We start from the raw sequence: 21,595 nt of genomic DNA, 5'->3' as shown, positions 1-21,595 counted from the left end.
GGGTTCACAAGTCACACAAAACACTTTCATGTTGCTCATGTTGTTCCTGTTTTAGGCCTCTCTAATGTATTGTTTTGGTTCAGTTCCTTCAGCTCTGTTTCCAGGCTTTTTCAAAACAATTCCAGTAAACTATTGGCTTACTAGTTTGACTTTAAGCTTCATGAAGGAACACTTTATCATTTTACAAAAAACAAATGAGATGCAACATGGCGTAGATCACGGCACACAACACGCTCAGCAACAAATGTCAAGGACCAGCTGGGGAACATGAGTCTAAAAAGCTGCTAAATTAAAGTGCTTTTGGAGTCAACAACAGAGATATAAGGAGTGTGAATACAGGACTTGAGTTCATAAGGTTACCAGAAACATGACTCCAATGCTCCAGTTACACTGGAAATACAAGCGGGAAACTGTTTACTACCAATTTAGCAATCCTACTTTTTGAACTTGTTGCTAGTTTGCCATTTGCTTGGCCTCTTGGTGTAAAGCTATAAACACAATAGTGACATATATAAACATGACATGACATCTCATTTAGCTGATGCTTTTATCCAAAGTGACTTACAATAAGGACATTTCAACCATGAGGGTACAAACCCAGAACAACAGGAATCAAGAAAGTAACATTTTCTTCAAGAAAGCCAAACTACAAAGTGCTATAATTAAGTGCCATTTTAAGCGCTACCAAAGTGCTACCTATTCAAGGTAAAGTCTAACATGGGAAACGTGTTAGCAAACATCTCCCTGTTTACGCCTACAGCAGACACAGAACAACATACATGTTCATTGTGTTTCTGGCTACAAGTCACAACTGGAGTGAAAATATAAAGTTTCAGCCGTTAAACTGAAACCAGAAGCTCCAAGTAGCTAAAAAGCTCCAAACTGCAGTCAGATGATAATTTACAGTTTATTTGTCACTAAGTGACTCCTGTCACATTACAGTCACCTGACATTTTCTTCATATAAATATATTTGTGCAGCGTTAAAGTTTGTTCTCTTTCTATCTGTTTCCATGGAGACTAATTTCATGTACCTGTATTTGTCTTCAAGATTACTTAATGGGTGATTGCTGTTAATACAGCATTGTGTGTGTGTGTGTGTGTGTGTGTGTGTGTGTGTGTGTGTGTGTGTGTGTGTGTGTGTGTGTGTGTGACACCGGCTGGCATTCCAGTTGGGAGAAGATCCCCTGGAAAGTAGTGTTGTCTGTCAGCCTCTATCTCCTGATGCTATCTCCCGGTGCGACCTGAGGAGCGGAGCTGAACAATAGGGAGCCTGTCTGCAGCCGAGGTATGTTGTATTTGAGCTGCTCTGACGACGCAGAGCTGTGGTACAGATAAAGACCTGCATGTCTGGGCCTGCCTCTTCCACTGCTGTGCTGCTCTGGAGGCTGGAGGGGTCCCAGCCAGCCCCATTAAGGATACCACCCAGAGTGGGGAGAAGTGTGCAAAACATGCCCTCGGGCCTGCTGTCACTCTATTCAACAGTCGGGGTGAAATATGTGCATTTCTGCATTTACCTACTGTAACATGGAAAAACTGCAGCGAGGTCTCAAGAGGGGCAACCGGGCTCTGAGGCTTAAATACACAAATGCCTGAAGAGCGTCTTGTTTGAAACAACAAGCACTTCAAGCCCCCACCTTGGTAGATTAGCTTTATATGAACCAGACACGCAGTTTTGAAACAATTTTACATTTCAAAGAAGACGTCTTGGGCACTTTGGTGTGTGTGTGTGTGTGTGTGTGTGTGTGTGTGTGTGTGTGTGTGTGTGTTTGGGTGGGGGTGGGGGGGGGGGGGGGGGGGTGGGGGTCGAAAAAATGTCCCGTTCTTCGGATGTGCTGCTCGGAGCCTGGCGAGGGGATTACAAGAAACAGAAGGTACACTGATGTGTGTGTCAGGGGATGGAGAAAGATCAGGAAAAATAAGAAATAAGAAAGAGGAAGAAGGATGTTGGGGCTCCCTCTACGCCTCTGGGGTTGCCCTGTATGTTAATCAGAAACACAAGGTCTCTCCCACCCCGGTTTATTATCACAGGTGCAGATAATTTGAAGTGACCAGAGGCGCAGCACCGACATACGTACCCCACCGGCTGCCAACACATCAGCAACCTCTTTTTTCTCTCCTTTTTTTTTTTTTTTTCTTCTCTCCTTCAGTGCTCTCTCCAAATCCCCCCAAAAACGCTCTCAACACCACAGGCCTGAAAAGTTACAGCAGAGCCGAGCTGATCTCAGAGCTGCTTGGCGTCCTCGTATGTCCCCTGCAGCCTGACAGACAGATTTAAAGCTCATCTGCTGTTCCATCTGGTCGAGAGGAAAGATGCGACACGGTTCCTCCTCATAGTTGTGTAGATATAGATGTAGATATACCGTACCTTGGCTCTCATGGCCCGCTCCGCCTCCAGCTCCTCCTCCAGCTCCTCAATGCGGGCCTAAAGAGAGATTTGAAAACGGATTTGAATTTGTAAAGCAAAAAAAAAAAAAAGCAAAAAACACTAAAATATGAAATGTGACTCGGATATGATCCTCTGCTTTCACACTGCCCATATCACTCTGACAGACAACAAATGGGGCGTGACCTCTGCAGACAGTTTGCTATTTCAGCGGTAGGGCTTTGTGTGTGTGGTGAGGCCGTGTCATACACTCCACTTTCTCTGGGGATTTGGCACGCCTCTGGGTTTTTTCCTCAGGTAGCAATTTAGAGCAAGAATGTCCTGTAGCCACCGTCATTATCTGTAGTCTGACCCGGCGCTGGGTGTGCTATGTCCGGTCAGCGAGACCCAAAAGCAGCGCTGCCATTTTGATGACATTCGAGGAATTTGTGTTGTGTTTTCTGTGTCTTCGTTCCTTTGGTTTTACGGTCCTGGCTGGAAGTCAGTGATGCATCAAAGTCTGAATACATGCAGTTCATTCAGTCAAATTGATTGTCATTTTATCTGATTGAGCATGTCTGCCTTATATATTCTGTAAACTATGTTTTCTCTGTGGTGCTGCTGCCTTGGCAGCTGTTTCTACTGCAGCCGTTGAGACCCATTTATGCTTCTGTTTAATGCTAAATCACTTCGCATGTAAACATCACAGAGAAATGGTGACTGGCTTAAACTGAAGAAGACAATCACAGCATTAATTGCGTAAGAATAAATTACCTATTCATTTGCACATACATATGGAAAACTATAAAACTGTTATTGGCACATATCCTGTGTGGAATCCTAAATTGTTTAGTCTCTTTGAAAACTTTTATAAAGTTTTTGAATAACGACTCCCCCAGGTCTGAAGTGTTTCAATCTTTTTAATGTTTAAAACTACTGAAGACCGTTCACTATGTATGATTACTAATGAGTTGTTACTACTGAACCACGTAATGCTACCTTTAATGTGTAACTCACTGTTATTAATTGTTTATGAATGTGTCCTTTTACCTGCTACAAAAACGTTATAGATAAGATAGATAGATCATAAACCAATAAGTCTTTCTGTACTATCTGTAAATGTTAAATAGTACATTAGCGACACTATTTTATACCAAAACAAGTAAATAATAAGTAATAACATTTAAAAATGCATTTTAAACTGTTCATTTTGTAAATTTAAAAAAAAAAAAACCCCACTCTGCTTGTAGTTATGATACTTTAAACTGCTGTTTACAGTTAGAAGTAGAAAGTAATTAACAAGTTATTTACTTAGTACTGTATTATGGAATAACTGAGGTTATTTTTTCAAAATGACTACTTTTACTTCTGTACATTGTAATATTTACATACCGTTACTTCAGTAATATTTTTAATTCCTTTTACAACAGACAAACTTTCGACTTCCTCCACCACAGTAACTATAACCATCTGTGTGCACTTGAAGTGTGACCGCATGCATCTAACATTATTTTACTGGATTCTGCTCGTACAGTTAAAACAATCAGAATGATGTGACTTCGATAAATCACCCGCTCAACATTTATATTCCCCTTATCTCGTGCCAAAGCGGCATTTTGTACCAATAATAACAATGAATTGCCGGCTTCCCTGCGCTGCTGCATCCTACCAAGTTGTGTCATGTTCTGCGCTATCTCCAGTTTCTATCTACATCTCATTGTCAGGAAGTGTGTCTGACATGGTGTGTAGCCCTGGACCACGCACAGCAACAACACCTCCACCTCGCTGATGTGGTGAAAGCTGCTCGCCGGGTACACGGAACCCAAACTCCACAAAAACAAGAACCCTTCGACTTCTTACAGCAAAATAAACACACATGGATGGGAGAACTGTCCTGCACTTGTACCATCTATGACTCATTAAAAATACAAGACGAGGATTATTTTCATTCCTAAAAATAACACATAAAGACACTGATTTGTGCTACTTATTTTTCATAAATTATGCTTAAACAGAAAGACAGAAATAAAAACTCACATGCCAGCGGAGAACTTCTGCAGAGAGAACAGCCATGGTGAGGCTGCAGCAGCCCAACTGACTGACTGGCTGACTATCCCCACACACACACACACACACACACACACACACACACACACACACACACACACACACACACACACACACACAGCTTCTCTGTTGATCCCCTTCAGCATTTTACTGTCCACACCCCCTTGTGCATGAACAGCCTCCTCCTCTGACAGTTCCCCGCTCACATATCTGTTTCTTGTTAAAGTCCTTCTTTCCACAGCCTCAAAATAAATATTGTGGCTCTAACACAATTGTAGAAAACATATAGTGCACTAACAGTGTTAAGAGGTCTGAGTCAGACTGCATGGATAAACACAATTTGGACTACTTATCGATGGCAGAAAGAGGTACACTGATTTTGTGCACTTTTATAAATTAAATTGAATCTAAATGAGCCGACAACATCTTCTCTACACAGACTGAGAGGGGAAAAGCACAATTGTTGAGAATGGTTGCAGGGTTTGATCTCCATAATTACATGTGCTTAAAGTTGTCTTTTTTCTCCACTGAACTCTGAAACCATAATAATTGTCCATGAATTGCAATCAGATGTGGTTTGTAATAGCTGATGTCTTCTCGCTGGTGTCAGAGGGGATGTTCGGCGGCGTGGGCAGTTACATCCTGTCAGATCCCCGAGCCCTGCCTCTGCACCAGAAACGCAGCGCGTCAGACCCCCCGCTGATGTCAGTCCTCCAAATACACTATCGTGATTCAGGTCCCTGAAACAGAGCAGGAGTCTGCGTGCTTTGTTCATATAAATGCCTTCAGATGGCTGCGTACTGACTGCAGCAGTAAAAGTGGACGCTGTTTGATGACAGGTCAGGTTGGACCTGGACAAAGGTTTGTACTGGAGGTGATGACACAGGTCAGATTAATCACTGCGTGTTGAGCACAGGTGCTTGTTGGAGAAGAGCGATAAGGACATTATGAAATGGAACTTGCAGCACCGTCTGGTCCTTTTAAAAGGGACTCTATACAAGAGAGCAGCCAAGGTTTTCTGTGTAAGGTAGATAATAAAATAATGACATTTTTAACATTTGATTGGGGTTTAGTTTTAGTTCTTGGTCAAAACATATGGTTGGATATTTTTGTATTAAACTCGAGAGGGCCTTTCATTTAAACCAACAGGTTTCCATGTCATTATGCTGAGTGAACAGCAGCTGTAATGCAGTCACAGTGCGGAGGGAGCTAAGCTGGAGGGCTAAGCTGCTATATTCACCAATGGGTCTATATCTTTGAACTAAGAAATCTTCTGTTTGTGTGTTTGAGGGCTTACTCATCCTCTGTTTACATTAGCTAAAGAATATTTAAACCAGTTAAATGGGTGAATTCAAGAGATGGGGAAAAAAATCTATTTACTTTGTATCGGCAGTGTTTTTCTAACGATTTCTTAAATCTTAAAGTTATTATTTAAACTGAGATATTGGAAAAACCAACAGCATGGTGGTGGTGGTGGTTTCTTGCCTCACAGCAAGAAAGTTCTGGGTTTGAACCTGTGCCTGCGTGGGTTTTGTTTGGGTCTGTGCTCTTTTGTTGCTTTGGCTCCCACAGTCCAAAGACGTGCATGTTAGTTTAATGGCGAGTCTACATGAACCGTGGTTGTCTTTCTTCCTGTGTTGTCCCTGAGATGGACTGTGCAGGATGCCTTCTCCCAAAGTCAGCTGATCACCCACCCGTTCTCCCCCTCAGGAGCTGTACAGGATAAAGTGGGAGTATATAATGGATGGAGGGTGTAAAAACAATATAGACTGTGGAGAAAATTGGATGTTTGCTTCTGGGTGTGAAAAGTCAAGTGCCTTAAAGTGCAATACCACTGAGGGCCACCAGGGGTTGGCTCCAAAGAGCCTTTGGCTCCATAGATTTCCATTCAACTTCTTTCATGACCGTCTGACTGTCTGTTGACCGGAGCTTAAATTTCACAGCAATGACATCAACACTTGTGGCCCGAGGCAAGCCAGGTGCTTCAGAATAAAAGCACCAGTGGTTCTGCTCTGATTCATTTCATTTTAACGGTATTCTATTTAATGGTATTGTAATAATGCTTCACTTAACTGTATCATAATGATAATTTACAGTACCCCATTTAACTCCCAGGTAGAATAATTCTACAGTTGCTTGGCCAATAGCCTGCTGACCTCTTGGGTAGTATTGCTACCGACAGATTTGTCATTAGCACGGCTTTAAGACAGAGATGCTGAAATAAAACTCAGAAAGACTGACTGTCATGTGATGTGCCTTGCTTTTCAAATTATTACACACAATCTCTAATTTAACTTTTTCACATGGTTTAGTTCTGAAAAAAGTCAACAATAATCTCAACAAATTGTAACACTGAACTGCAGAATTGCAATCAATCGGCACCTTATACATATTGTGATAGTATAGAATTGGGAGACACGTGTAAACTCTGCATGCTCATTTACTAGTGTTGTCGTTCCTGATTGAACCATAATTTAACAAATTCAATCCAATATAAAAACATGTATTTCTTTAATGTAAAGTGTGGTTTCAGTCTATTATGCCTGTGTTTAGTATGTTTAGATAAGATAGAAAACTGAAACAAACCATACTGCTTCCTGCATGAACTCAATGGAGACTTACATTGTTTGCTGACTTTTTAAAAAATCTTGTGCACAGATTAAGAATATTTGGGTTGACGTTCAATGAAACTATTTGTCATTTAATCTACTGTAAATCGTTAACCCCCTAAATTATATATATATAAAAAAAAAACTTTTGAATAACTATCCACTGAAGAAAGAGATCCTATAAAAACTGCTTGTTTTGTGGAAAGTGCAGAGTAATAGGGATGCTGTTTCTGGAAATAGCTGTACATTTTTTTTGCTGTGAGCGCCTCAATGCAAATTCCATTCACCTCCATTTGTTTGAAGTAAATGAAAAAATCTCAGAAACAGATTTTTCAAAACCAGAACACGTAAAACCACAACAGCATGTCCAGAGATGAAGGAGAGAAAATAGAGTGTGCACAGCATTATTTGGATGTGAGACTACCATCACCACGATGGTTCAATCTGATGTTACACCTCCAGCTAAACATCTGGTGGACACCAAACAAAACAAACTGCAGGGCCTGAACAAGTTTTATCTCCTCAGATTGCGATGACCCTTTACAGCACTGTGACTGAGTCCAGACTGCTTTACGACCGCGTGATAAACCACTAAAGAGCATGGCTCTGTTGTTAGAAATCAGGACCACAGGCCTCCTGTCCCTTCAAGCCAACTGCTTTGAATTACAGCAGAGAGGGAGAGGCGGCTTCGTCATTACGGACAGACAAAGATGTGTCTTTGAGTCTGCCCGAGTTTGTGGACGTAATTGTGCGACCTTTAAGTCCAAACCCGAGTCATAAGTGGGAAACAGACAGCTGGCCGCTCCGTCCACCTGCATTTTTATCAGTGGGAGGAGTTCGCGCACATGCAGACACATATAATAGCCTCATTGTGAGATAGGGAGAATGCCACAGCTACAGTAAATGTGAAAACATGTCCAGCCTCAAAGACACACGGATCGCCTTTCACTCCTCCGATCGCAGACAAAGGAGCTCTTTATGTCTCCGCTGACGAACCTCTGGAGGAAACATCAGGCTCCCAGAGGCATCGACGGAGCAGGGGAGCGCCACCTGAACTTCGGAAATCACTATCGCAACACCTTATCTTCAACATGCACCAGTGATACAGATAAAAGCTCTTAGACTGACTTGATTTTATCTGGATGGCATAGTAAGATTCAGCCTTAGTGTAAACTACACAGGGGCAGACTAAACACTGGAATAAATGATGCACTAAAACCATTATGATTCAAAGACATAGCAATGATGTAATCTTAATTATATGCTGATTATTTGCTGCAATTAAAGACTTTTAGAGAACAATCTTTAAAGATGGTGTTTTAAATGTCAGCATCTTTGGTGGTACAGCATTGCTGTGGTGATTTTCCTCTGCACTCATCAAACATTACTTGTTAATAATCACTGTGGCCTCTACTGGGGTGTCTTTTTCCTTTGTTTTGTTGTTACTTGAGGTTCAGTTTGGTGGCACTCACTCAGGAGGTGGTTTTAGTCAATATACCAGTCACAGTCAGTGAAGACGCCGTCAAGCTTTGGATTCTTCCACATGCTGAAGTTTGTAATTGTGGCTCAAGTGAAAGTAATACTCAAGATACAAAGACCTCTTTTCTTTTTACCAAAACCAAAAACACAAAGCAAAAGGTCAACAGTATCTGTTTGCTCTAATATAAAATGCTAATGTTGCCTCACTTATTCACATGCTGCGTTCAGTCATATATTCATACTGCAGCCACCAAACAAAAAGGAATAACATGTCACAAGTTAAAAGTGATCTTACAAAATGTTACTATTATAAACATGTAGAATTTGATACATCACAATAAGCAAGCCCTCAAACATAATGTGACTGTCATAGATATATATGTGTATTCAGTGTATCTATATCTCAAAAGTAAGGCTTTATAATTATGTTGAAGTAATATATAAGTAACATGCTGAAAATAATATATCCTTCCCTGCATATATTATTTTTGTTAATATTGTGACTTAAAATGAAAAACATCTTTTACTAGAAATTAAAAACAGAATTGTGAAACCTGCTAAAATACACTTAATCTTAAAACTATAGAGTTTGTTGCAGCTATCTTTTTTAACAGTTTTAAGTCCTCAAAAATTTTAGTTGAAGTACATCTTAAATATGTTCACTGGTCCCAACACAATTTGTAAAAAATAATAACAATAAAGCATGAGTCCAAAGGAACATTAGTGTTGGTTTTCCAAATAACTGATTTCAACAATTGACTTTATGTCATAATACCAGAACTTACTAGCTTTGTCTTGCAACACACATGTCCACATATTTGTCCATCATTACAAAGTGATGAGTTAGTTTTGTCAAACAAGGCTCTCATATCCATATAAGTCAATTAGAAACATTAAAAGTCAGGAGTGAATGAGAGTTATTTATTGAGCTGTAACGCTAATGCAATAAATTTACACTATTTAAAAAGCAACTGTGGATGAAATCACCCAGCCAAATCGACACTCTCCAGGTAAAATGGAGAACAATTCTTCGTACATTTTTCTTTGAAATCAATTGTTTTAAAAATGACCATGATATTCAGGTTGTAAATTTACCATTGTTAATGTAGGCTAAATGTTATGTGCTGTGGTAGCTTGACAGATGTCTATACATACTTTGCAAAATATGTACTTATTTAGTTTCAATTTGTTGACAGCACTGTCACTGTGGCTACTCAGCATAAAAAAGCTTGGTTTACTGAAGCTTCATTCATGGCTGGTTGCTGTCTCTTTACAAAAATAAAATAGTTGCATGAAAAAGGTTGTCTCAGGGCATTATTCTCATGTAATTTGTTGGGTTTAAAACTAAAAAGTAACAGTTACACATGAGAACGGTGATGAAATGTGTCGTATTTTTCATACAAAGCACCTGTAACATTGCACCTCAGTATACTTTGCATGTGGTTTGTCTTGAAGACATAAAAAGTACACATGCTCTGCTAAAATATGTTTGTCTTTGGCTTTTGTGAACTAAAACTTACAAAAATCAAGTGACTGAAATTTGTGTATGACTAATTTAAATTTTCATCAAATCACTGAACACAACTTCAACAACTGGACTCTATAACACTTGCAGAAATGATTCCTCGAGTGAACTGCACCTTTTCCGTGTCTTGTCAAACACACTGTGTAACCAACACCATTAATAACGACGTGTGTTCAGGTGTTACACTGACAGGCCCGGGTATGTCGGCGAGCATGTTTTACTGGCCCATCTCAATGGAAAAGATCCATTGATTATCTTACAAGCTGCACCTGAGTTTATCCTGCTCTAACAAGAGCAAGTTTATTGTGTGATAAATCAGCAGTCTTAATTCATGACATCAGGACAAACGATTTGTTGAGAAATATTGTTTTGAGTGTTGAGTAAGCAAACATAAATCACGTTTAGGGCTGCAGGGTTCAGTAAAAATCATGGTGCCTGGAGTCTTCTTTTCTTCCACCCTCAGAAAAACACTACTAAAAAAAAACAAAAAAAAAAACTGTTGGACTTCATTTTAAAAGCTGATATGAATTAATATGAAGTGATGGACAAATATTTGCTTTGTCTCCCATTGACTTCAATTAAAGGTTGTTTCCTTTTCCATTTTCTCACATTCAGCCTATAGAAAGACTGATGCAATATTTTGTCATCTACTTGTTTTGTACAATTATTGATACCAGACTTCAACCTGTGCCATTGTTTTCATGCACAATTTAAAGTGATTACTTTACGTAACAGTACTTTATAGGATACATCAGTACTGTAACATCACAAACTTTTTCCAGACTGAATTTAGAGAAGTTTAATTCCAAAGATAACAAACTGTACGATGGTTGAAATTTGAGGTCCAAAGATTGTCTTTAATCTGTAGCATGTATAAAATAAACCTGGTTATCATGGTTCCGCGCTAACAATACTCAGTGACTGCTCATGATTTTTGGATGTTCCAATTATGAAGAAAAAACAGAAATAAATCTTGTGTAGATTCTGTTTTTCTAGTTTCTCTGCCATAAAAAACATCACCAAATTTATTCAGCACTGGAAAAGCTACATGTTGCCGATTGCATGATCGTGTAATATGTAAGAATTGCCTCCCAAACAAACTGCAATGCTTACACAAACATTTGTGAAATGAAAAAGTTACACCTTGACTTTGTAAAAAAAAAATACATTAATATGTAATACGCAGCTGCACTCTTACTTTCTCAATCTCTGATCCACCGATCACACTGCTCCAAGTTCTTCTGGCATCCATGATGCCAACAAAATGTCAGTGATATCATGACTTATTCATTGCCATATGACATTTATGGAAACAGTATAATACAAACTGTAACACTGAGATCAGTCAGATAAAGTACAATAATCAAACATTAAGTCATTCATTCCAACAACACTGCCATGTCTGAAATAAGAACAGAGCCCGATGTCTGAAGAGTATTAAACAGAGGGGACTGTTGCTGACTTAAACTACCCCCGACTGTTCCTAGTCACAATGTCGAAGCATGAGATGGATATCAGTTTGGATGTAGGCAGTGTGTTTTAACCATCTCCTGGAGCTGTGAAGTGACTGCTCCAATCACAGAGCAGAGCCCAGCAGCTCTGTTGAAAGGCAGGAATGCATCACTTCACTGTGCTGTGAGCCACAGCTAAGATCCCTGCATGTCTATCCAATCATATTCCAGTCAACACAGCTGTCATTCCACCCAAATATTACAAATATAGTAATTACTTATTAGTTCTTATTATAAGCAAAACCTCCACCTTCAGAAAACGCAACACATTTTACACCCTCAGAATTTACCTGGAAGTGTTTTTCTGTGATTTTGTAACGACTAATCTTGAAAGCCAGCTGCTGGTTGAGCAAGATTTGATCAATGTACCCTTACTGAAGATGCCATTTTGCAGCTCTTTGAACATTTTCTCTCTATCTCTGAAATTAGAGGCTGCAGATTGAAGGCACATACCAGTCCTGCTACCTTGCAAATCCATCAAAAAGGGAAGAACGCCATACGTCCTACAAGCAGCTGTGCAGGAATAATAATGAAAGCAACAGATTAAACGAATGCAGGCTCTGGCTTACATTGGGCACGTTTTGTAATGAGGAAACTGGTTTGGAGGTGGCAGAATGTATATTTACTAAATAGATTTTCAGTTTGAGTGGATAAATCTACACCAACTAAAGCCACAAATGCGAGGGTGGATCAGTAAGAGACTGCACTTCTAGCGCGCAAAAAAAAGCAAAGCACTGTGATGTGCAGAGAGCACAGAGAAGCTATGACCTTGGTGAGTAAGTGCTCCAAGTTTCTTTGCTTGATACAAATAAACACCTGAGTTACACATGGTTTTGTGAGAAGTGTTCCAGGTACTTCTGCGATTTCTCTGTGGACATGACCAGATATCCAGATGAAATGGGCATCGGAGACCTTGAAAATGCTTCAGGAAGTCAACTGCAATGAAGCAATGATCCTCGGGAAGTGTTTTGAGTGACATTCACATTTCAGAGGGGCGGAAGCTCTTTGTCCAAAACCAAAAAACATGCATCAAATCAGGTGGCCAACCAGTTGGGTTTTCTTTGACATTCGTCCACCAGGGTCAGACGGTCAACATTGAGTTCTACTGTGATGTTCTGAGGCGTCTGAAAAAGAACATTCAATGCAAATTGCCCGAACTGTGGCGCAATGGCACCTGGCTTCTCCAACATGAGAATGCGCCAGCTCATAGCGCGTTGAAAATGTACATGTTTCTCATCCACAACAACACAACCTTTGCTCTCCACCACTTTTATTTGCAGGATTTAGCTCCCTATTACTTATTTCTGTTCCCCCTGTTCTCACAATCGTTGATGTACACTCGTTGCTCAAGTTTCAGGTGCTTAAAGAAATTGCAGATACACTCAGATATAGTAAGACCTTCTTTTAAGTCCCGTTTGTAAGCATGTCGAGCACCATCTGTGATCTCTTCCACAGTGTCAAAATGACGACTGTTCAACCTTAACTTCATTTTGCGAAACAGAACGAATTTGCAGGGAGCCAAATCTGATGTGGAGAGGTGGGGAGGTGGTGGTGTTGTTCCAGGCAAGTAACTTGCACGTTTTTCACCGTGGTGAGGTGCCATGTTGTCATGCTGTTGAACCAAATCGCCATCACACCACAACTCAGATTGTTTGCCTCGATTGTTATCCCCCAGACATCTCAGAACGTTACAGAACTTGGCATTGGCGGTTTGACCCGAGGGGATGAATTCGCGGTGCCCAATCCCGTAAATGTCAGACAACCATCAGCATGCTTCTGCGGTCTTGGACATTTGCCTGGCTCAATGCTTCATTGCTGTAGGCTCTCTGAAGCATTTCAAAGGTCTGTCGTAGCCAATTTCAGGAATTAAAAAAAAAACGTTGATGTGCGCTCTCTGCTCAAGTTTCGGGTCCATGGTGAAATCGCGGGTGCACACATACCAGTGGTCACTAAAATGTGTGCAACTCAGGATTTTGATCAAGCAGCAGCGTACCTTGGAATATTTACAAAAGTTATTGGTTCCTCCTGCTCCATACACGTCACTGTGCTGTGCTCTAATCATGCGCAACAGGAACAGTATCTGAACTGTCTGATCGCACCTCATATCTTTTCTCCCATCACCTTCACCCTAACTCAAGCAGAGCAGCACACACAAACAAGACCAGCTGGCCAGCACCCTCACACACACACACGCACACACACACACACACACACACACACACACACACACACACACACACACACACACACACACACACACACACACATTTTATAGTCTGTTTGGTCTCAAAAGGTCTGTACAGCCTTTTGGGTAATGATTCCCGGTACAGAGAATACAGTACAAACAGCAGGGTCTGACCTGTAGCTCCTTGCTCTTCCTCTGCAGTCCGATGTTGAGGGCCTCCTCTTCTTCTAGCTTGAGGCTGGTACTGTTGAGCTCCAGGTCCCTCCTTTAAACAAAAAGAGTCTTAATCTTAATTAATTCAACTACTGGAAAACTAATACGGTTTGCTAATAAACAAAAATGACTTTAAATGCCATTTTAACTGTACTAAAAATGGAAATACAGGAACTTTAGAACCACTAGGAATCCCTGGAATTGTTCGTCTGGGCAAACTGAATAGATGCAAAAGCAGCCTTGGCCAATACTGTGAGCAGGAACCCAATGTTCACAGATTCAGAAATCCTGTGTAGAGATGGGCCAACCTGCCAGAAGAACGACCATCTCATCAGCTCTCCTTCAATCAGGTCGTGAGGGTAGGGCAGCTGGACAGAAACCATTCCCAAGGTAAATGCATACGAGAGCCTGCTTGTAGTTTGTTAAACGGCATTTAAATGTTTCTGAAAGCTCAAGGAAAAAGATTCTCTGGTCTGATGACACAAAAACTGAATTCATTGGGCAGAACTCCGAGCTCTATGTCTGGCAAACACCAGGCGCTGCTCATCACCTGCTAGTACCATCCCTATGGTGAAGCACGGTGGTGGTAGCATCATGCTTTGTGTTTGCTTTTCAGCATCAGGAACAGGAATGCTGGAGAGAACTGAGGGAAGGATGAAGGCAGCCAAATACAGAGAGGTCCTTTAAGAAACCCTCTTCCAAACTGCAAAGACCTGAGACTGGATCAACAATAAACAAACTCCTTTTTAACAGGACAGAAACTCAAAAATACCATACTAAGAAATTGGATATAGGTCTATATTTGGTTAAGATGCCTGGATCTACATATGCTTTTAAAGTAGTGCTTTAATTACTGCAACCTTTAAAGCCAATGGTATGTAGATTGTTAATAAAGATAGATTGATCAGATGTAATATGGATGTGTTAATCAAGGGTAAAACATCCATGAGTAGTCCAGTTGGGATGTGGTCTAATGACATGTTGATGGCTTAGATAAAACAATTGTTGGTTATCTACGTCACGACTCTATAGGAATCTATAGCAGAGGAAGTGGTCTAAATATAAATCACAACTTATATATTTTCTAAAGTTACTGTATTTAACGATACATCTGAGACAGCTTTAAAAAAAGGATGTCCTTAACTTTTTCCCTTCAATTTACAATTTTAGTTGTAAAGAAGTTCATGCACTGCTTGAAGATAACTTGAAAAAGAAACTTGGGGTTATTCTTGTTTTCTTCATTAATGATACACATTATGCATTCCTACCCTTAAGAAAGGGCTTTCTAAAATGTTATTAGACAAAACTCCAGGATAGGTGAAATTCCTCTAAATACTAGACCGCCACTTACTTTCCAGTTTAGTGAAGTCGGCTTTAAAGAGTGAATTTGCAAATTGCACAAAAGAACAAGCTTCCTCTGTTTCAGGACGTTCCTCTTCCGATGGGCATTATTGTCGAGTGTTCAACGCAGTGAGGCTGCTGCCCTATCAACAAGATAATGAGATAGCTGCTCTCCACTGTGGGAGGGCACAGTGCAGGCAAATGTGGAAAAAGTCTGTTTTATCCATTCAAAATTCAATTTGCAATAAAGTGTTCAAAAAGGGGTTTGGATATTATCTGAATAACATTTTCAGATATGGAAGATAGAACAAGCTCTGGCTTCATCAATCAAAGTAACAACTTTTTAAACCCATTCCCTAAATGTTCTGTAATAACTCTTAAGACATGACAGCAAAGACAAAGTTTGTGTCAGTCTAATGTCATTCAGTTCAGACAGATGGAAGTGATGAAAACGATACTCTTTCTGACCTTGACAAACATGTAAAATTGCAATCACATTTCTGAGGAGCATGTCGAGAGCGGCTTGACTTAAAACAAGAAATGTTTTACTGACTGAATGTATTTGCTTTGACATATTTTTGGACCATGTCATGCCAATAAAACTTCACTGAACTGAGGAGCTAAAATGAGTGGCAGATTTCGTATCTTCTCCCTATGAGCACTGTTTGAAAATCACACCACCTTAGCAACAAGGTGAGTCACTCATTTTATCAATGTTCAAGAGGGTCACGCAACTCTTAAAGCCAAAAGTTTTAACTCTAACAGAGGCAGTAGAGTACAGTGAATGATCCCATTTGCTCTAACATTACTGAGGGCAGATAGCAACATGTTGGGATGTTAATAAATGCCTGCAGAGAGGAGGGGGGGCACCTCAAAGGGGAGATAACTGGACTGTTCAGCATGTATAGTTTGTCTCACAAGGTCCATGCTCTGCTGCCTGAGGACAGGAGCGTCATATCAGAGTGTCAAAACGTTTCTGAAGTCCATCAGGTCATCTCCTTCCTGGAGATAAGAAATGATCAGAGTAGCTTTCAGCTCAATGGAGCATCCATGGACAGCTGTGAGTAAAACCTGTTGTCCCTCGCATGTGGAGAGTAAATCCCATTCACCATGTGTTTTCTGCTTTATGTGTGCTGAGTGTTATGAGGTAGGTTTATATAGCCTACACCATAGTTGGCATAAATGCATACTTTCTAAAAATGTTTATGTTTATGCTGGTGTTTTTATGCGTGATCACTGACCGGAGGGTACAGTCGAACGCTCTCTTTAACCACTTCTTGACAACACTTTATGGAGAATTCCACAGAATGATGTAAAATAAAAATCCTGTAATGTGGTCAAAGCATGCTCATGTTTACAAAACCATCTGTTATCGTTTAATAAGAAAAAGATCAAAGGAACAAGGGTGGAAAAAACGACTTTAAAGTACTAGCTCCTCTGAAACCCACTTTGAGACATTTAGGTGGCGCTCTAAAACATCTTCCATTTTTGTAGTCACAGCTTATAGATTTTGATCTTCTGTACAATAAAGTTCCTGAACTAAATAATAACAGCAAAATATGTCAATGTTGTGTGTTAATTCACTCAACACAATTACCAATTACCAAACATTTGTCTCCACTAAGGCCAATTGTGCTGCACTCAAAAAAACAAGTTTATGTTGCAGGGTGAACCTTTCTTTACCGGACAGACAGACAGACAGATGTCACTTAGTTTGGTTTCCTGCTTGCGTTTAGTGGTTGTAAGTAGAACTTTTAGGGGGAAAAAACAGTACAACAATGAAAGTGAACGAACATTAAACGAGAGGTGCCTCACACCTCTATGTGTGCGTGTATGTGACATGTTTTGTCACGGCGTACCCTGGAAAACAGGTCTCCCCAAAAGTCACTGTGGAATTTAAACCCTGCTGAGGACACTTCGCCCGCCTAACTATCGCCGAAATCTGACTGCACCACCTGCCTGTTAATCAAACAGACATACCCCCAAACATACCACTTTAATATCAAATTAATGATTGGATTATTTTCAGATGGAGCGCCAGAAAATGATAAGAAGGAGTGACTTTAAGGAATGTCACCATTTTGAGTTGTGGATTTTTTTTTAATTTTTTTTTTTTACTGTTTTTCATGAGGAGGTGAATGGGAGTCTATGGAGCCATGGCCTTTTTGGAACCAACCTCTAGTGGCACTCGATGGTATTGCAGCTAATGGCACTTTCACATTTCCCTCACTTTTAAGACCAGAAAGCTACGTCCACTTTTATATACAGTCTGTGGGTTTTATTCATATTTCAATCAGGATTTAACCAATCGACCAGCATTGCTATCCCTACTGCAAATTTGCTTGCTAAAACAACACCAGATTAGTCTTCAAATTTTTGCTGTGTAAACCAAAACACTAATTCACCTGGATGAGATGTTCTTCCCTTTGCTGCCCTATTTGGCTGATAACGACATTAACAGTTTTTCAAATTCTGTAAAATCTTTCATATGAGTTGTGACTGTGTCTTTGACGGACCTTTTAATGAGGTCCTCCAGACCACTCCTCATCTTCTCCATCTCTCCCAGACTCTCCTGAGTGGATCTGCTGTCACCCTCCAGCCTTCTCCTGCTCTTCTCCAGCTCACCACGCTGATGGCGCTCCTGCTCCAGTAGATACTCCAACTGAGGTTGAGCAAAGTTACATGAAGGACAAGACATTTTGCGCAGCCTAAAGTTCATAATAGGGTTCATCTAATTGTTGGTTTTGAAATCTGAAGCTGGCATTAGTGTTTTCCTAACTATAAATGCCAATAGTTAGATACTTCATGTCGGTAATCAATATTTCATATTGAACATTTATTACATTTGGTCATTTTTATGCGTCAAATTACATGTGTTCAGTGTTTCCTCAGATCTGCCAAGCTCTATTGGCTAACAGGGTAACAATTAAGTCAAATAACCTTGAGTTTCCATTTCTCGTATTACTGACCTTAATATGACCAGTGTGTTTAATGTGTGCAGCATGTGTCTCCGGATGCAAAGGTTAGACCAATATGATGGCACTGACCTTCAATTTAAAATCAGATATGATGGAGTCCGTATGATTTATCTCTGATATTCAGGTTTAATTAGTTGCTGCAGAATCAGTGCTTAAAATGGTCACTGTACACAGATTATTTATCTCTGTGCTGTCAAGCACTTTAGGTCAGCCGTGTTTTTAAAACACTACAGTACACATATGAAGGTTTATTACAAACATTTTCATAATTGTTTTAAATTCGAATTGATAGCTTTAAAGCTGCACCAATCAACACATTTGTGTAACCAATGGATCAAATGACAAAGTGCAGATGAGTTGGGTCACAAAATGGAACAAACCCACAACAGCTTTTCTTCTACTCTGCAGCTCCCTCAAACTTTAATCTGAATTTTAGAGATTTTTTTGGCTCATTGTTTTGGTTTTCTGCCCCCAACTTTACTAATTTTGGTTTCATCTTACCGATCTCATCATTATGTTTACTGCAGCAGACAGCTGTTGTCAGTTTTATCAGCTGAACAGCTCAGGTAGACCAACTGCATGCTAATGTCCAGCACCAAATAACAGATGGGCAAAGTTAACGACATGCTGGTGAACATATTGGAGCATTCAGCAACTAAGGAGGTGGATCTTTTTCTCAGGAGTAGGTGCAGGGTAAAATAAGCAAATGTTTACAAACATGTTGGCTATATTGACAAGAATTTGATATAATGCCAGTATTGTGTTGAAAAGTGTGACAATGAGACTTTGAAAGGAGATATAAACGGAAAAAGACTAAGACTCACAACATGTAATACATTCAATGGTTTCGTCATTTCTACTGTATTATCGGGATAATACATGTACACAAAACACATTCTAAACTAAGTTACAACTGCATTGAATTATTTGACACTTGGTAGCAGCACAACAAGCCTATAGACTACAGACTATACTGACAAACAGCAGCTTATCATCACTATATAAAGTTAACGTAATAACCATGTTGGCAAACAGTTGGCTATTTAGACATCCAGGAGACATGTGATTAGATTTTGTCATACATCTATTAACAGTTTATGAAGGCTGTAAACCAAACTGAAAGCAGTTTGACTGAATAAAAACAGTCAAGTTAAGTTTTGTAAAACCAAAACAATTAGCTGAAAGACAGTAAATCTCATTATACAGCTGAAGAGAACTGTAGATTTTGGTGACTGTTATCTGAAAGATGATCACAAAGCTCTTTCAAACTACTGATTAGTGTACCTTTTGAGGTAAGTGAAATTGTGCAGGGCTGAGTTTAGAAGCATATGGAGTTATTAGTGTGATAGACAGAAATAGGAAAGGTCATTTACAATGCAGTGCATTTGGAAAGTATGTACTTACATCTTCAGTTTGCATTTGCAGCTTGGTTTTCTCTTTAGTCAGCAGGTTCACTTTCTCCTCTTCACTCTGCAGATCTTCGATGGCCTGCTGTTGGGTGAAACAAGATGTCTGAGTCTGGCCTCCACATGTGTCCCTAAATCTCTGACCCTTCATCATATGGCCTCACATCCATCTGTCTACCACATTGATGAGCTGTTGGGTTGCAGAGAAAATGTCAGAAGTCTTCTCAAGTTTGATCTGATGGACGAGATGTGTCTTTCCATCAACTGGGAACAAAAGCAGTGGAACATCCAACTCAAAGACTAAACTCTGTGACTAAAACAGCTTTAAGTGATTTTTGTGTTTTGTTTTTTTCCCCTACAAGCTTCTCCTTGTATTCTAGGCTAAATCCATAATCTACAACATGTTAAACAAACAGTAGGAAGATAATGAGGTCTGATGCTAAATTGTCCCCACAGATTACACAATGAAGTAGACTGCTACTGCTGGTCAAAGCATCTGGGAGGAATTAGCGAACAGGGCCTCTTCGAGCTGCCATAGAGCGTGATGAGGTTGTTGGGGGTTACGATTTCTTTAAATTTCAAAGCATCTGCTCTTTCAAAACTAGGGAGTGCTGTGTGGCTGATGGGGAGCACATTTATCATGAGTGCCACTTTTGGCAGGTCTACAGGCCATGTGGTTCTATTTTCCTAAATTTATGTTTCACTCTCAGTCGAGCAGCAAGTGGGGCATCTCTGTGTGCTCCGAGAAATGGGACAAGGCTCTAATAAACAGTCACGAATAAATAAAGTACTGTCTAAGTATGGGTATACTTTACACAGTTTGGCAAACTGTATTATAACTTACTTTTGGGTATAATGACTTTGAAACAAATAAAACACACACATATAATGTATTAAAATCTGCTTACATCTGTGAGCCTTTTCCAGAGCTTTCAACCACATCTCACTCTTTATCAGCACATAGAGCCTTTCTGTTGTCAGGGATATCTAATTGTAGTGATGTGCATTTCAAGCAAAAGTACCATTAAATATTTGCTGGGAACTAATCAACTATTATTGATTCCCACTCGCCACACTTTTTTTACACACAAAGAAAGAGAGAGAGAGGCTCACTCATGAAGTAAACTCGGGCTCTAAAAATGTCATCAAACTTCCAAAACCTTTGCTTTGACAAAGCTGATGAGAAGCTTCATCTCTGAGGTGAGGGCTGCTGTTTGCTCCACATGTCTAATACATGTCTAATATCAAATTTACTTCATCTGATGGCAAATTAGCACTTTGTTCACTGCTGATCTGGAGAAGGTTCATGTGATCATGCTTTGCTCTAAAATGTATAGCTGTGGTAGACTTATGATATACTAGCTTTACCTGGCAGAGTTTTCATTGCACCTCATTTATCATCTTTTTAAAGAATAGACTATTTTGATGTCTGTAGTTGCTTTCCATGTTTTCACTGCTTGTACCAAAGGCTTTAATCTCACAGCACCACAGTAGTTTAGCAACATATTCTGCCTCTTATCTTTTTGTTGTCTTGTAGTGGTTATCAAACATCTCACCGCCACCTGTAAATAGGTCCTTGTTTTTGTTTTTTTTATAATGCACATATATGTCTTTTTTTCCAATAATGTAAACAGTGTACAATAAGGGTATTTTAAAATCAGTTTTGCCGATGTTTTATGAAAAAGAAAATGCATCCAAAAAATGCATCTCGACCTCAAGAAAAAACTAAATGTGGTAAATAACAATTACAATAACCATACCAATTGCTGTTAAAATGCATTAACTCTTGTGAAAAGGGAAGCCTGGCAACCTAAGGGTTGAGCCGCACATAACATCCCCACTTTGAATGAATTTCTAGTCTATGTTACAAAGTATAGATGTGGAGTATGGTAAATATGGGCATCAGTCACGGAGGTA

At 39.9% G+C, this 21,595-nt stretch overlaps 1 protein-coding gene across 3 annotated transcripts in view; it reads right to left on the bottom strand.

Moving 5' to 3' along the window:
* The window catches only part of LOC138202315 (myosin-16), a 55,142-nt gene that overhangs the window by 16,679 nt on the left and 16,868 nt on the right, over positions 1-21,595 (bottom strand). For 2 of the 3 annotated variants that reach the window (XM_069156230.1, XM_069156228.1), the window contains exons 4-7: positions 19,677-19,763; positions 17,811-17,956; positions 13,915-14,005; positions 2,368-2,424 (exon numbers count right to left, since the gene is read on the bottom strand). In XM_069156230.1, coding sequence (XP_069012331.1) covers positions 2,368-2,424; positions 13,915-14,005; positions 17,811-17,956; positions 19,677-19,763 — 381 coding nt within the window. Of the gene's footprint in view, positions 1-2,367; positions 2,425-4,401; positions 4,477-13,914; positions 14,006-17,810; positions 17,957-19,676; positions 19,764-21,595 lie in introns of those variants that run through there. The other variant, XM_069156231.1, reaches the window with a different exon arrangement.

Source organism: Embiotoca jacksoni, unplaced genomic scaffold (genome assembly GCF_022577435.1).
Source record: "Embiotoca jacksoni isolate LCO1_2020_lvr unplaced genomic scaffold, fEmbJac1.0.p SCAF_20, whole genome shotgun sequence".
Classification (NCBI taxonomy): domain Eukaryota; kingdom Metazoa; phylum Chordata; class Actinopteri; family Embiotocidae; genus Embiotoca; species Embiotoca jacksoni.
This window is presented reverse-complemented; position numbering and strand designations above follow the sequence as displayed.